At 38.0% G+C, this 16,180-nt stretch overlaps 1 protein-coding gene across 3 annotated transcripts in view; it reads left to right on the top strand.

Annotated features, from left to right (window-relative positions):
• LACC1 (laccase domain containing 1) overlaps positions 1-12,573 on the top strand; it is a 13,267-nt gene extending 694 nt beyond the window's left edge. The window contains exons 1-7 of one of the 3 annotated variants that reach the window (XM_006914956.3): positions 1-55; positions 783-1,405; positions 2,072-2,250; positions 2,994-3,159; positions 6,069-6,294; positions 7,325-7,485; positions 9,023-12,573. In XM_006914956.3, the coding sequence (XP_006915018.1) occupies positions 844-1,405; positions 2,072-2,250; positions 2,994-3,159; positions 6,069-6,294; positions 7,325-7,484 (1,293 nt within the window). In that variant the 5' untranslated portion in view covers positions 1-55; positions 783-843 and the 3' untranslated portion in view covers position 7,485; positions 9,023-12,573. The remainder of the gene's footprint in view (positions 56-782; positions 1,406-2,071; positions 2,251-2,993; positions 3,160-6,068; positions 6,295-7,324; positions 7,486-9,022) is intronic. The other 2 variants (XM_015591833.2, XM_015591832.2) reach the window with 2 other exon arrangements.
• Positions 12,574-16,180: the final 3,607 nt, after the last annotated feature.

A 16,180-nucleotide genomic window follows, 5' to 3' on the forward strand; every position in this document is an offset into this window, starting at 1 on the left:
TCTCCTCAAGTTTTTTCGAAACTGACGAGATGAACTTGAGCGGGATCCGTGTACGGTAGGGAGTCGAAGTTAGGGGTGGCGGCGGGAGAAAACCGTCGGGGGCAAAGGGGGTCAAGAAAACGTGTCTCCAAAGAGAGACGATGGCGTGGGGTGGGAGGACAAGGGCTGGAGGTGAGAAAATCTCGCGGCGGCGATGAGTAGGAAAGCAGATAGGAAGCAGGTCTGCCCCAAATCACAGTCGCCGTTGCGCTCATTGTCACACCTGAGTATTGTGTAAATCCTGGAGGGAAATGTATCTGTCGTTTCAGTTTTTCTCTCTTAAAAACGCGATTTGAAAGTTTAGCTCCGTTTAACATGTTGAATTTAAGGCCCCGGTATTTCATATGAAGGGATGTGACCTAACATGCCAGTCATGTCAGAATTAATCATATAGCACATAAATAGACACCAAGTAATTAAAAAACAGGACTTTGTCTAAGTGAGCAAGTAATTCCTTACTTAAAATTTGCTATATGAAAACACAAAACAAAAACAGGAACTGTTGTTTTGCTGGGAAAATGTACATCTGCTTTCAGGAAATGGATTAAGACTTGGCTTTGCATTAATTGTCATGATTCTCTTATGACAAACAATGGACTAGCTTTTCTGGGAGGGTTCTATATTTACAATTTTGGTTCTATTTTTAGATCAATGCAATTTTTTCCCAGCCACAAATTTCTGTTTTAACTATTAGAAAATTGATATAACATTGTATTCTTATTTATGCTAATTTTTCTTTACAGGTGATTCGGGGCGGGGGAGCACAAAAGTTTTCTTTGAAGAACGTCATAAGGTTACTGAAGGATGGCAGAAGCAGTGTTGATTGATCTCTTTGGTTTGAAATTGAACTCTCAGAAAAGCTATCATCAGACATTGCTGAAGACGTTGAATGCTGTTCAGTACCACCACGCTGCCAAGGCCAAGTTCCTTTGCATAATACGTTGCGGTAACATCGGCTGTGAAAGAGACAGTGACCATGATAACTATGAAGTAGAAACAAGCAATGGATTATCAACTCTCTTCAGAGAATTTGAGACTGTTAGCAATCCCAGCATGGCTGCCTGTTTGTATACCATTAAACAAAAAATTGATGAAAAAAATCTGAGCAGCATTAAGGTAATTGTACCCATGCACCGGAAGAACTTAATGAAGGCTTTTATTGATCAACTCTTCACTGATGTTTACAATTTTGAATTTGAAGATTTACAGGTGACTTTAAGGGGAAGTCTTTTGAAACAGTCCATAGAAATAGACAAGATCACAGCTCAAGAACTAGAAGAAATCCAGAACGAAGTCGAAACATATTTGAGAAGTCTGCCAGCACTTAAAGGAGAGTTAACCATTATCACATCTCCATTGATCTCAGGTACATTAAACAGTTATTGGTTGTTTTCACCATGCACATGAAAAGCAGCCTTTTGTTAAGAAGCCTTTCACCTTTTTTCCTCCTTTCTTTTGTAGACTGCTTTGGGTTTATGTGCTCATTAACATTGATTGAAGCATGGAAATGTCATGGATAGTCTTGTAGTATTAAGGATGTCCAGGGACAACAAGGGATAGTCCCTTCAAAGCCATCCTAAATAAATAAATTTGCTTTAAGACAAATTCAGCTTTAAGACAAATCCCCAGGCTGCCTTTAAAATGAGCTTTATGACTCTTAATCATCTCTTGTTTAGCAATTCTGAAACCTTAACGTATTGGTACCTTAACCCTTAATGGAAGAGTGACATTTAAAACAGTCAAACTGACTTCTTAGTTAAATGATATTTACTATGAGCTATATGCTTTGGGGTATAGCAAAGAAAAATGGGACAGAAGATACCCTTTGAAGAGCAGTAACCCCATAGGAAAGGTAAACACAAAGCAGTGCGTAATAACACAGGGAATGTGGAAGGGCTTTGGAAATTACATACCAGATAAACAGATGCAGGCTGAGATGATCAGGGAGGTCTTCCTGAGAGACAGGGCTTATCGTGCTTTTTATTGTCTTTCGTAGAGCACATTCTTAATTTTCGGTACTTATCTTCAACAGATATCTTCATACATGGATTTACTACGAGGACTGGTGGGATATCTTATATACCAACTCTCAGTTCATTCAATCTCTTCAGCAGTTCCAAACGGAGAGATCCCAAGGTCGTTGTTCAAGAAAACCTGCGTCGGCTGGGGTCTGCTGCAGGATTCGATGCAAAAAAATTTTACCGAATAAAGGTAAAGTTATGTTTCATACTTTGAAAAATGTTAAGTATATTCTTGACTCTGCTCATGACTACTGGGCTTTAATCGGGCTATTTAGCTTTTGCATTATCCTAAAGTTTTATCTAAAACTTTAGGATAATGCTTGTTTTTCTTAGCTCTGTATACCATAGCCTAACAATCAGCTCTGTGATGTATGTATTTCACGTGGAGCTTCTCACATCTGAAAATGTAGTTAATTCTCAGATTGTACAGTACCACTGCCCTTTTAGATTTGGAAGGAAGGTTCCCAAATGGTGGAAAAGAAAGGCCATGGTTTTCTAAATCCACACCAGGAGGAACTTAGGGTACAATCGATGAGATAATGCCTTATTTCTTACAGAATTCTAACTTGACTTGAGTCTAGGAAGAGTAAAAATATTATTGACTTGGTAATTAATTTCTTTCCATGCATTAGTTCTTTATGAAAAGTACTGCACATAGAGACCCATCTCTAATGGGAGGCGTTCATGATAGACAATATCGAAGTTTTAAATGTTAAAGTCTGCTTTCCTTTGAATAAAATATGCAGAGATTATAATACCAAAAGTTAGGTGATAAGTAAATTTGGTATTTTACCATGTATAGAAGTGATATATTTAATGATTAGTAATCTTAAACTAGTTATGTTATTTTGTACAAAATAATACTTTCAGAAAAGCTTATGGTGTGAGAAATCTTACCTTCAAAATGTTTTAATTGCACATCTTTTCTATTAGACTGATCATGCCAATGACGTCTGGGTCATGGGAAGGAAGGAGCCTGAATCTTATGATGGAATAACCACAAATCAGAGGGGAGTCACAATAGCGGCTCTTGGTGCTGACTGTATACCGATAGTTTTTGCAGATCCGGTCAAAAAAGCATGCGGCGTGGCTCACTCTGGTACGTAAACTTAACTAAGCATATAGGATTTTACCAGTTTTATAGAATAGAAAAAAATATTCCTTTCTGCTGGGCATGAAATAAATGAGCAGTTAATTACTTTACTTGTGATAGGGGTAGGTTCAGCACACTCCTATTATAGAAGCAGAAGTATCTAAGTCAGATTATATGAATCAGAGTAGAATTCCCAAAAGAAGTGGTACCTAGGCTGATTCCTGAGGAATTTGTAGGGTTTGGCTAGGTGCCAGTGTTTCTCATTGGGGATGCTGTTAACATTTTGGACACGATAATCTTACACTGCAGATAGTTTGGTTGGCCTTCAAAATTCTCGGTTGTCATAATTTTTTTTTAAAAAAAGCCTCTACGCTTTTGAAAACACTCCCAAGGAGTGGTACTTGCTCTGGTTGAGAAGCCTTGAAGTCATGGCTATATGGGGCATAGGAAGGTTAGACATGTTGCAGAAAGGTGCTCATGAGATGCAGCAGCACGTGTAAAAGTATGGGGGTAAGAAAAAGCGAGAAATGTTTGGAAAACTGCATTTAGTTTAGTTTTACCGAATGCGGTATTTAATGTGAACAAATTTTACCGAACAAAGGTAAAGTTATGTTTTATGCTTTGAAAAATCTCAAGTATATTCCTGACTCTGCTAATGACTATAGTCTGGTGGCTTTAACTATTCTCTGAAGATAAGAACAAAGAAGAATTTTTTGATGACATATTAAGGTTATGGAATTCTGTTTTCCAGAGGTGTTTTAAAATACTTTTTAGATTAATCAGTGTTGATGATTCTATGTGAAATAAGAAATGATCTTTTGGATTTCCTTCTGCTTGAAAATCTGTGGCAACTTTGCTTGTCAGGACATAGATAAATAAGAAAGTTGCATATTTTTCTTTTGACCTAGCTAAAATAATAGAATTAGTTGACTAGAAGTTGAGATTAGTATTTGACATTGTCAAAAGTTATTTAAAATTTGAATCTTCTTGGATATAAAAAATAATATTGTTTGTTACTTTTTAGGTTTTAAAACATTAAGTTTTAAAATATCAAATCAAAGCTAAAGCTGTCAAAATGAAACTATTGAAAAAGAAATTTGAAGTGAGGGGTGTCACACTTCCTTATTTCAAAACTCGTTACAAAGCTACAGCAATCAAACGATATGGTACTGGCATAAAGATAAACATATAAAACAATAGAATAGAGTAGAGAGCCCAGAAATAAACCCTCGCATGTATGGTCAAGTGATTTCTGACCGCGTGCCTGGACTGTACAATACGAGAGCACAATCGCTTTGACAAATGGTGCTGGGAAAACAGGATATTCACATGCAAACAAACAAACAAACAAACAAACAAAAAAACGGATGGTAGAGCCTTACCATTCTACATCATATATAAAAATTTAACTCAAAATGGATCAGAGAACCAAAGTTAAAAGCTAAAACTATAAAACTCGTAAAAGAAAATAAGTATTAATCTCTGAGATCTTGGATTGGGCAATGGTTTCTTAGGGATGACAACAAAAGCACAAGCAACAAAATTAAAAAGAGGTAAATTGGATTTCATCAAAGTTAAAAATTTCTCTGCATCAGAAGACACAACAAAGTGAAAAGGCAGCTCAAAGAATAGAAGAAAATATTTGCAACTCATGTATCTGACAATGGGTTATTATCTAGACTATTTAAAGAAACATAACAACAACAGCAAAATAACCTGGTTAAAAATGAACAAAGGACTTGAATACACATGTCTCCAAAGACAATATGCAAATAACCAACAAGCCTGTGAAAAGATGCTCAGCATCATTAATAATTAGGAAAATGCAAATCAAAACCACAAAGAGACATCACTTCACACCCAAGAGGATGACTAATATTAAAAATAAATATAAAAATAAAAAATGGGCAATAACGAGTTTCGGTGAGGTTATGGAGAAATTGGACCTTAATGCACTGTTCGTGGGAATGTAAAATGGTGCAGCTGCTATGGAAAATGATACCATGTTTCCTCAAAAATTTTAAAACAATTACATCCAGCAAGCCACTTCTGAGTATCTATCCAAAAGAATTGAAAGCAGGATCTCAATGAGATATTTGCATTCCCATTGCTAATAGCAGCATTATTCACAATAGCCAAGAGGTCATAGCTACTTAATCGTCCATTGATGGATTAATGGATAAGCAAACATGATATATCCATACAATGGAATATTATGCAGCCTTTAGAAAGAAGGAAATCTTGACACATACTACAACTGGAGTAAACCTCGAGGACATTATGCTAGGTGAAATAAGCCAGTCACAAAAAGACAAATACATGTGATTTCATTTATGTGAAGTATCTGCAGTACTCAGTTTCACAGAAGCAGAAAGTCGAACGGTGGCTGCTAGACACTGCGAGAAGGTGGCGAGGGAGCTTTACTGTTTGATAACTTGTATGAAGTTTCAGTTTTGCAAGATGAAAACATAGAAATTGGTTGCACAACAATGTAAGAAGACTTAATACTATTGAAGTGTGTACTCTAAAACGGTAAACATTACGTTTTTTCCACAACTTTTTAAAATGTGAAAAAAACGGTGAGGGAAGGAGAGAGAGAGAAGACTAAGAAGGTACACCCAGTGGAAATGAATAGTATAGAACATTTTTTAAAGGAAATGGACATTTAATGTCTCTTAAATGTCTCTTTAAATGTCTCTTGTGTGTCAGGCTCTATGTATAGTATACCTCATTTAAAACTGAGTATTTTAATTAGTGAATTGATTATTTAGCATTATTAATTTTGTGATTCATTTATTATTTCTGGACTTTGAAAAACACATAAACTGACTGCTCATTTTTAACTTAGGTTTAAATTAAGGTGAAATTTTGTCATGTTTTAACTTTCCTTCCCTCTTTTTCTTCCCATTTGTCAGGTTGGAAAGGTACTTTGTTAGGTGTTGCTATGGCTACAGTGAATGCTATGATAACAGAATACGGCTGTAGTTTGGACGATATTATTGTCGTACTGGGGCCTTCGGTAGGGCCTTGCTGTTTTACTCTTCCAAGGGACTCAGCCGCGGCATTTCATAACCTTGACCCTGCGTGCGTGCGGCTCTTCGACTCCCCCGATCCCTACGTCGACATTCGGAAAGCCACCAGGTGTGTTTGATGTCTCTCTGGAACTGCAAGAGTGGTTATTGCTTATTGCTTCTAAACTGTTAGTAAATCCAAGAAAAATTCGTGTGGCAGATATTTCAATAGCTGACATATACATGTACACAAAAGCTCATTTTAAATATGAAATCTATTCTCACCTAAGTTTTAATAACAGAAATTTTCCTGGCTGATTTAAAAGCGAAGGAAGAAGAAACAGTTGGTATATAGTTTTCGGAAATATACTTTTAAAGTTCATATAGAAGAGTTGGCATGTACTTTATTTACTTTATAGTCATTCCTAGGTTAAATTCTCCCAAATATAATAAACTCTCAGGAAGCTAATATATTTAAATTATTTATGTTCTCTAATTAACTAGAGGAATATATTTTGTGTTTATGAAGTTTTGCTCTTAATAGCTGTGAAAAATTATTTGTCCTTTCTACAAAGGAAAATTGATGTCTGATTTGAATCATGTTTCTATTCCAGTCAGCAAAACTTTGCCCAGATTCTGCCTCATTTAGCACATAAGTAGAAAGGATTGAAATTGATTCTTAAATGTAACTTGTAGAATTAATGTCACTAATTTATGGTCATATTTCACATCATAAAGTCTATGAAAAAGAAGGTTTTCTGAGAAAAATCTGGTAATAGGAGGAAAGGAGATGGGAGGTCCAGATGACTAAAAAGCACACTCTGTCTGAATCAAATGAATCGACTACAAAGACTCTGGTAACTTTAAAGTTTCCTCTAAAATAAGTACCCGATTTTGATTGCAAAATGCTGTGCCCAGACCATGTCTGCAGGACAATATGGAAAGTTCTGTAGTTCCTATATGAACTTAGGTGATAAACAGTGATAAAATCTGCCATTTTCTAACTAGTCCGTGTTCTGAAACCGAATAGCAATTGGCATTGTTCCAAGCGTATCTTTCCCAGAATTCTTTTACACCAATATGCATACTTTTTTCATACTGCATTGGCTATTACTGGTAACATAAACTCTTGCCATCCTGTGAAAAATCTTTATCCTAAGGATTCTTCTAGAACGGGGAGGAATTCTACCGCAGAATATTCAGGACCAGAAACAGGATCTCAGCCTCTGTACATCCTGCCATCCTGAGAAGTTCTTCTCCCACGTCCGAGATGGCCTTAATTTTGGCACGCAGATTGGCTTCATATCAATCAGAGAATGAGGTACAGTAGGTTCTCTCTCCCCCCTCCCCTCTCCCTCTTCTTCTTTTACCTTTCCCTCCCTTGATTTTAAAAAATAAATTGTGTTGAACTTTACTCCTTTGTTCCTCTAGAAAGAATTAAGTTTCCACTTTTTAGTTAAGTTAGGTAGAAAAGTTAATTCGCAGTGACATACTCTCATGTCAAGAGCAGCCACTCTTTGTCCCCGATCAGGCAGGCATGCGCTGAAGATACAAAAATAAAATAATTTATTCTTAAAAAAAATCCTGTATGTATGCCCTTTATCACTCCTTTGTAGTTGACATCTATACATTTGCGATCATAAGATCCTTTTTTAAAAAAGTAAATTCATCAGGGTCACATTGCTTCATTATACTATATAAGTTTCAGGTGTACAGCTTTATAATTCATCGTTTCTATATTGCATCGTGTGCTCAGCATGCAAAATTTAGTCTCCTTATGTCATATATTTGACCCCCTCAACCCTCTTCATCCTCCCCCCACTTCCTTCCCCTCTCGTTACCACCATACTATTGTCTGTGTCTATGAATTTGTTTGTTTGTTTTTGTTGTATATCCCACATATGAGTGAAATCATATGGTTCTTACCCTTTTCCATCTGACTTATTTCCCTTAGCATGATACTCTCAAGATCCATCCATGTTGTTGCAAATGGCCATATTTCATCTTTCTTATGGCTGAGTAGTATTCTGTTGTATATATGTACTGTATCTTCTTTATCCAGTCATTGGTCAAAAGACACTTAGGTTATTTCCATGTCTTGGCTATTACGAGTAATGCTTCAGTGAACAAAGGGGTGCATATATCTTTATGTATAAGCATTTTCAAAAATTTCAGGTAGATACCCAGAAGAGGGATTGCTAGACCATAACATCCTCATATCTTTCTTTAAAAAAAAATTGTTTTTGCCTTTTGAGATGACATATTTGCATAAAGATTCTAAATTCTAGAATAATAAGATACTCTCACATACACAAACTGGCTTGGTTTTCAACTAGATGTCCAACTGATTGTCTGTAATTGGCCAATTTTCTTTAAAGGGACAGACAGTAAATATTTTAGACTTTGTGAGACATACAGTCTCTGTCTCGACTACTCAACTGTGCAGAGCAAAAGCAGACAGGAACAGTACAGAAACAAATGAGTGTGGCCGTGTTTCAGTTAAACTTTATTTATAAAAACAGGTGACGGGCCAGATTTGGCCCACAGGCTGTAGTTTACTGACGCCTGAGCTACATCATAGAGCAGGACAGAGTATAATTTTGTAAAATTATCATTTATTAGAGATAGTTTTTTTTCAGAGTTCTACAAAAATATTTCATGACAGCGATTTAGCACTGGTCCTGTAGCATGTATGTAATTTTCCTTAAGGTTACTTTTAACTGAATATTATTTTTAGTCTTCAAAATATCTTTAACCCTTTAACATACAAAAGACTTTAAAAGACTAAGTGATCCTTCCTTTGATATTCCTATAGTACTAGGAAGGATCTCATATTTGATTTCTATTTATTTTTACAGGAACTTGACTGGATTTCTATGTAACTGTTTCCTGCCTTCTTCCAAACTGACTGCAAAGGAGAAATTTAGCTGTTTGATTTCCTTAATCCATTACAATGGATAATTTATCTTTAGGTTAAAATTCCAGTATTATCCAAAGCTAAATGATTTTCATTTGATTCTAACAATAACTGACAAAAAAATTAGCATGATGTGGTTTATACATTTTATACAGATGAGGATTATTCTTAAAGTTGGTTCTGTTTGTTACATAAATCAGGAATCGGTCCGTTCAGTTCTGTATTTACAGGTTCCCTTCTATTTGTCAGTCATTATCTGAAGCATAGGTGAAAGAAAGGTGAGTAAGACTTTTCCTATTTGACTCTAATGCACCAGAGGAGTTAAAAAGTTCTAACACTTTAATTTTAATAGCAGTAGAAGAGTCCAGAAGAAGGCAGGATTAATTCTTTCTGGAAGGCAGGATAGAGAAGATATTACAGAGAAAATGAGATCACATGGGCCTGAAAGATGCATGAGCTGTTGACAAATAAGAAACTACTGTAACAGGTCGAGAGAACATCATGAACTAGAGCATGAAACTGAAAACGTATCATGTGTTTTAGAGGGAGAAGGGTGTGGACAGGAGTTAACTGGAAAAACAGGCTGGAAGCAGATTATCTAGGGTCTTAAATGCCAGGTCAAAGAGTTGGGAGTTTATTTCCCAGGCAAAGAGTAGGTATGAAAAGTAGAGGAGTGTCTGTATTTCCTTGACATCATGTTTAACAGGATAGATTTAAATTGTGAGACCAAAGCAGAGAGACTAGTTCAGAGGCAGCCAGAATACTTTATAAAGGAAATAATGAAGCCTGAATGAAGGTATTGGACATTAAAATGGAGAAGAGAATAGGTGGATTAGAGAGAACTTTCAGAGATGGAATCAGTAAGTTGTTAATAGATAATGGAGATGAGTGGGGAGGGAGTAAAGTCATTCGTGACTCCAAGATTTCTGCTCGGCCCACGACCAAGAGTGACAGCAAAGAGACAGAGGAGGTTCGAGACGAGGAAGAAGGAAAATAAGTTTGACACGCAGAACAGAGTATATCCGGGTGGAGATATTCGGTCAACAATTAGAAATATAGACTTGGAACCTAGGAGGGAGCCGGGAAACAGATTGAGATTTAGAGGCTGTTGGAGCAGGCTGCCCATTGAAGCAGAATTATAGGCTGAGACAAAAGGAGACCCAAGGATGAAACCTCATCCAACACCTGCATTTGAAGAACAAGAAGCTGAACCAGTAAAAAGCATTAAGAAGTAAGAAAAAAAACATTGCGAGTATAGTCGTTTTGAAGAAAGAAGCCCGTGGACATGTGAGAGGTACAGTGAACATCCGAAGGTTTCTTCAAGAAGAATTCTTCAGAGATCAGATGAGGACTGAGGAGAAACTAATGGGTTAGCCATGCTGAGCTGTTCTCATGGTGGCGGAGTCAGACTCACCGGGGAAGGGGACGCACAGGCGTCTTCTGTGACAGAACTTACTAGAGAAGATAAAGCACTCAGGCCGTATCTTGAAGGAAGGGCGTGTTTTGTTTTGTTTTTCATTTGTTTTGTTTTTGTGTTTTGTGGGGGTTGGGTTTTATTTGTAGGCTGAAGAGGAGAGGCATTAAGTTGTTTTTCATTTGGGAAAAAATGGTATAGTATATATTTTAATGTGAACTGTCACATTACATCTTAAGATTTCTTATTTCATACATATAGTTCTTACATGAATATACAGTAGAATAACAGAAAATTGCATTCATTTGGTATTTACAAAGGACTTCCATGTACGTCACCTCATTTTACCTTTATAGCTATTCCGACATACTTAGATGTGTTATCCCTTTCATTCAGATGAGAAAATTGAGCCTCACCGATGTGGAGATTAAAATTGCATAATTTGTGAAAAAGTGGATTTGAATGCACATCTTCGACTCCAAATCGTGTTTCAGATTTTACAGTTAATCAAAGGTATCTAAATTAAAATTTTAATTTCAATTTTTCATTAATATCATTTACTCATACATTCTGTTAAAATTTTGTTGAGGTATTAGGACAAGTTAAAAAAATACAGTCCTAGCCCTCAAGATGTTTAATATCCATTGAAAGGTGACAGTCAATAAACCAACAGTTTCAATACTGCGATATGTGTTGTAAGGTTGTCAAAACCTGATTCTTTGGTTAGTTTAATTCTTCTATGCAACTCATAGCTCACTATGAAATTTAAATAAAATACCTCATTTCCTTCAATTGAGGGAAGACATTAAACACATCACATAAGGTAGCAATTTCAAACTCATGAAACTACTCTTTTTGTTTGATGGTTATAATAAAGACTAAGGAATAACCACACATTGAGAAAGGTCGATAACATTCCAGTTCTTCACTGTGCATTATATTGTTTCAAGTTTACAAATTCACAGACTATTAGGCAGCTGTATTTCACTGTATGCATGAAAATATTTTTAAAAACATAAAAATTATGTGTGATTACCTGTGATTTTGAATTATCTATGGCAGAACACATTGTCTCCTTTGGTTTTACTGGGGGAAAAAATGTTGATTTAGTAATTTAGAAACAGAATGACTAGGTAGTTAAATAATCATATCGTATTGCCTCTACACGATTGCTGTCACTCTTAAGCGTTTGTGTATAGGTTTCTGGGACTTTTAGGCTGCAACCACAATGATGATTTTTAATAAGTTTTGTTTTCAATCTAAGCATTGCTGCTTAACCACATATAGGAAATATCAGCTGTCATTTTATCAAGAAGACAAATTAGGTTTGGAAATCAAGTAAAAGATCATGACATGATTTTTTTTGGAGGTGCCAATTATCAATCAAAAATTTATTTAATTGTAATTTTAAATTGTGCAGAGCAGCATAGTGACTAAATATGCTCTACTCTGTTGCTTTATAAAACACATGAAAAGTGATCTTAAACTAGGCTGTAGTGTTTCTACAGAAAGCTCTGCTTTTTCCTGACATAAAGTCGAACCAGCCTTTATTTCTGTATTTCCCTGTACGGAAGAAAAAGGAGCACATTAAACATTAATGAGGATGTTGCCCTTAACTTTGGATGTAACATACTGTAGTTCAAGTACATAAAAACCTTTAGGGACCTTCGGCCACCTGGATTTCCCTCTACGGAATCTCCAGTAACCGATTTTCTATAAGTAGATTTTTGGGGAGAAATTCAGAGAAACTTATTCTATGTCACATGATAAAAACATAAATAATACCCGATGGATTCAGCAGCTGGAACATAAGATGACTGTGACATCTGAATTACATCACCTTACATCTCAAGTGGGATTTGATATTTGTTTTCACTTGATTGCCCTAAAGTTATACTTACAATGTATTTATCCTACTTTTCATGTGAACTCTTAGAGCATGCCACCGATCTGAGGAAGCCCAGCACTTTATATATAAAGTACTCGCAGGTACCTATCTCTGTTAGTATGTGTGTGTATATATGGATCTCTGTGTGTATATGCTAAATGGTAAAAAATAAATTTGTATTTTCTATGTATGACATATAGCCTCTTTGCCTCACTCAGCTAATGTAAATTTACACAAAACCATGAGACGCAGCGGAATTATAGATTTCTCTCAACAATGTTTGCATATCGTGCAGTAAAGAATGGGAAGTGTGATCCACAAGCTTACCACATGTGTCTGAGAACTCTGGCCTGGAACATACACATTTCCACTGTAGGCAGTGTTTTTAAACTTGTGATTTCAAAGATGAGTCAGCCGACATCCGTGATGGCATGGCTCCATGCGAGGCCATTGCTTAATAAAGGAAAAGGCAATCTGCCAGCGCTTTTTCCTGACTGACACATTTAGTTCGGACTCAGGATGATGATGATCACATGTCAATTGCGTGGAGACAAACTTTTCATACTCTTCTTAGTATTTTCTTTGAAGACAAAGAAATGCTTATATCACATACCCTTTGTCTTTGTGCCAAGTGCCTGAAGCGAAGTATATCCTCTCTGTATTGGGGGCAGGTTTTTAAATTTTATTTAATTCTCAGAAGCCTGGAGTGTCCACTTACTTTATGTATGTCCACTGTATTTTATTAAACAGTTAAAATTTCCAGCAGACTCTATAGCTCAAAATACCACATTCCTTTCTAACAAAAGAACAACTCTCATGAGCACATTTGTAGAAAATGGGTCTGGTCATGGTGACAGTCGAGTTTTGAGCTTTCGGCATCTTCCATTGTCTTAATTTCTGGTTTTGGATCACATCGCTCAGTTCTCTGTCTCACCAGCACTTCCCTATTTGACTTTCCTTTAGCGTGTGTTCTAGACTCGTGTTTTCTGATCTGCCTCCCCATCCTTCTTGTTTTCATAATTGGTAGTTCACGTTCACAGGGTACATGAATTCTTTTGAGTTTTCTGCTTTTAAATACGTATTCAGACTTAGCTACAGAGTTGCTTGTTAGACGTGTCCTGTGGGCCTCTCAAACACAAACCTTCCCAGCTTAACTCATCGTTTTCTCTGGCAAACCTGTTCCTCTCTGCTGTTCCGTCTCAGGGAATGAAATTCCTCGTGCAGTTGCCCGTCTGGAAACCCGAGTGTTCCTCAACTCCTCGCTTTCCCTCAGCCCTTCTCTTCCCACCCTGCCGACTTTGCGAGTGTCCCATCTGTGCCCGTGTCTCCCTCTCTCCACGGCCGACATTCTGACCTTCATCTCTCACCTGCAACACCGGAGCGGCCTCCTAATTACTCCTCCCCCACTGGATCCTTTCTTACACTGCCGTAGTGATTGCTCCAAAATCGGGTCATATTATGGACTTTGAAATTATTTTATGGGTTTTCCACTGTCTCCAAGATAAAGACCTACTCACTGAAGCTTATAAGTGCTGTCATGATCTCTCCCCTGCTTATCTCTTCATTTTCCACTGCTCCCCGTAACTCTGTGCCATATATTTCAGCCATTCCATATTTTTCTCATTTCCTAGAACATGCTGTGAAGTTAGGTCAGACCACAAAAATTGGTTTGCGTTCCCAGACTGGCTAGAACTCAGATTGGGTTCAAGGTGACTTTCATTTAGGCTTTCTACAAAACTAGCAAATGAGCAGTACCAAGGACATATACAATAGACACTCCTAAGTGAATGGATGCAGCCCTTTCGTGTGCCCCCAGTTCCTCATGGAGATAGGACCGAAGTTCCATTGTCTGTGGTATGTGCACAGGGAGGAGTATGCCAGGCCATATATAGAAGCTCAGTAGCCTTTGTTCCATTAGGCAGGGTGAGGGGCGTGTCAGTGCAAAGTTCTACTTTCTACCAAATAAGGAAAGTTCTGCTACATGTAAAGACATGAACGATTTTTTTCTGTGTCATCGGGCCTACAGAGGTCACCGTGATCTCCCACAACCACATTTCTCTTGCCTCCTGACTTTACACCTAGTGCTGGCTCTGTATGCAGAGCGATTCCAACCTCACTTCCCTTGAATAACTCACGGTCGTCCTCTAAGACTTGGGTCAGGGATCACCTCTTCCAGAACATGTGCCTTGGTTGTTTGCCTCGCTGACGTCCTGTGCATTATTTTTCCTAGTCCTTACTGATTTTTGAATGTTACTCTGATTCCCTGTCTACTATTAATATGAGCTCCTTCAGAGTAAGAACCATGTCTTACTCTTCATATATTTGGTCTCTAGCAAAGATATCAACACACTGTAAACAGCTAATATCTATAGAAGAAAAAAAACGGTGGGAGGGTGAGGAAGGAATCCTTCAATGATCTAATACAAAGTCTGGATGTGTGCGTGTTGTCAAGTTCTACCAGGTACCTTTATAGCTTCAATATTTAGCTGAATTCATTTAAATAATTAGGATACATTAAAGTCATTCTAAGGAAAGAACATTAGTGATGGAGATCTGTTTGAAGGTGCTCAGCCATGTTACTTTACTCATCGTTAGATTTCTCTGTTTCCAACTTGTGTTAAATTTTAGAGTATTGACAAGTTCAATTGGATCGAAATTTACAGCTGCTCCTCTCCCCAGCTTGGACCAGACGGGCATCGAGGAGTAAGGCTTGGTTTGTTCTCTGTGTTCCCTCCCTTGCCCATCTTTGCCACCCGCTGTCACCAGAGTTTTGAGAGTAAGGAAGGGCGAGAGAGAGGTTGCATGGGCGGGAGACTTCATCCACGCTGCCTCCACGTGCCTGTGTCCAGCTGCCCGTTTAACTCCGCTCTGATGGTTCACTCTGCACAGCCGCTCTGTTCTCCTGGGCAAAGTTTTTTAAAGATGGTTCTAGTCCAGCTGTGGTCCTCCAGCTTGCAGCAAACTTGAGCCTGGTTTTGCCCATCCGTATCGTGGCTGTACAGACTACTCCCGATTTAACCTTCTCTCTTCCCTGTTATTCTAGGCAGCTCCAACCACTAGCCAGCATCTTTTCTTCAGCCTGTCATGGGAGAGTCGGGCACAGGTCACAGTGCACACAACCCCCAAACTTGGGGACCACGGGTTAAGTTTAGTAAAGCTTCTTCGATGATCAGCTTTAGTTCTGTTGAAAAGTGATTAAAGGAAACAATTTAGGTGACACAAGCTCTAACACTTCATGGAGCAGACAGTCTCCATTTGGAGAACTGCAAAATGAGCCTGAAGGCAGGAAGCTTTTATAGCTAAAGAACAAAGAATAGGGAAGAGAAAAATAGAAAACGTCTGATCGCTTGGGTTACACAGTCCCCCTTGCTTGGGGTGAGAGGGACAAGGACCTAGGTCTAGAGCCCGGGCTTGGCTTGGCATCTGGGGATGCTGAGTGCTCTTCTGGTCTGGCAGAGCGTTTAGAGGAACGGGAACGTTTGGTTTGCTGAGGTGGCACGGGCACGAGCGGCTCCGAACCTTTTTCAGCAGCAGCGGGCTCTGCTGGGGGAGGTGGCAGATCCATGAGAAGGGACCGGAAATGCACAAGACTCTGACAATGCTCTTTAAAATAATTCTCGCCAGCTCCCCGCCTCGAAGCCTGAATCTGGGCAGGTAGGTAATAGTTTCAGGGTGCCAGGAGTCGTTTAGGGGTCCACCTATTACCAAATTCTGCTTTTTGTGCCTGGAATCCGGGGCCATGGTTTTCAACTTTAGCCATTCAGCAGACTCCACACAGGAAAAAAATCTCATGTTCT

This window comes from Pteropus alecto, unplaced genomic scaffold (assembly GCF_000325575.1).
Source record: "Pteropus alecto unplaced genomic scaffold, ASM32557v1 scaffold35, whole genome shotgun sequence".
NCBI classification, from domain to species: domain Eukaryota; kingdom Metazoa; phylum Chordata; class Mammalia; order Chiroptera; family Pteropodidae; genus Pteropus; species Pteropus alecto.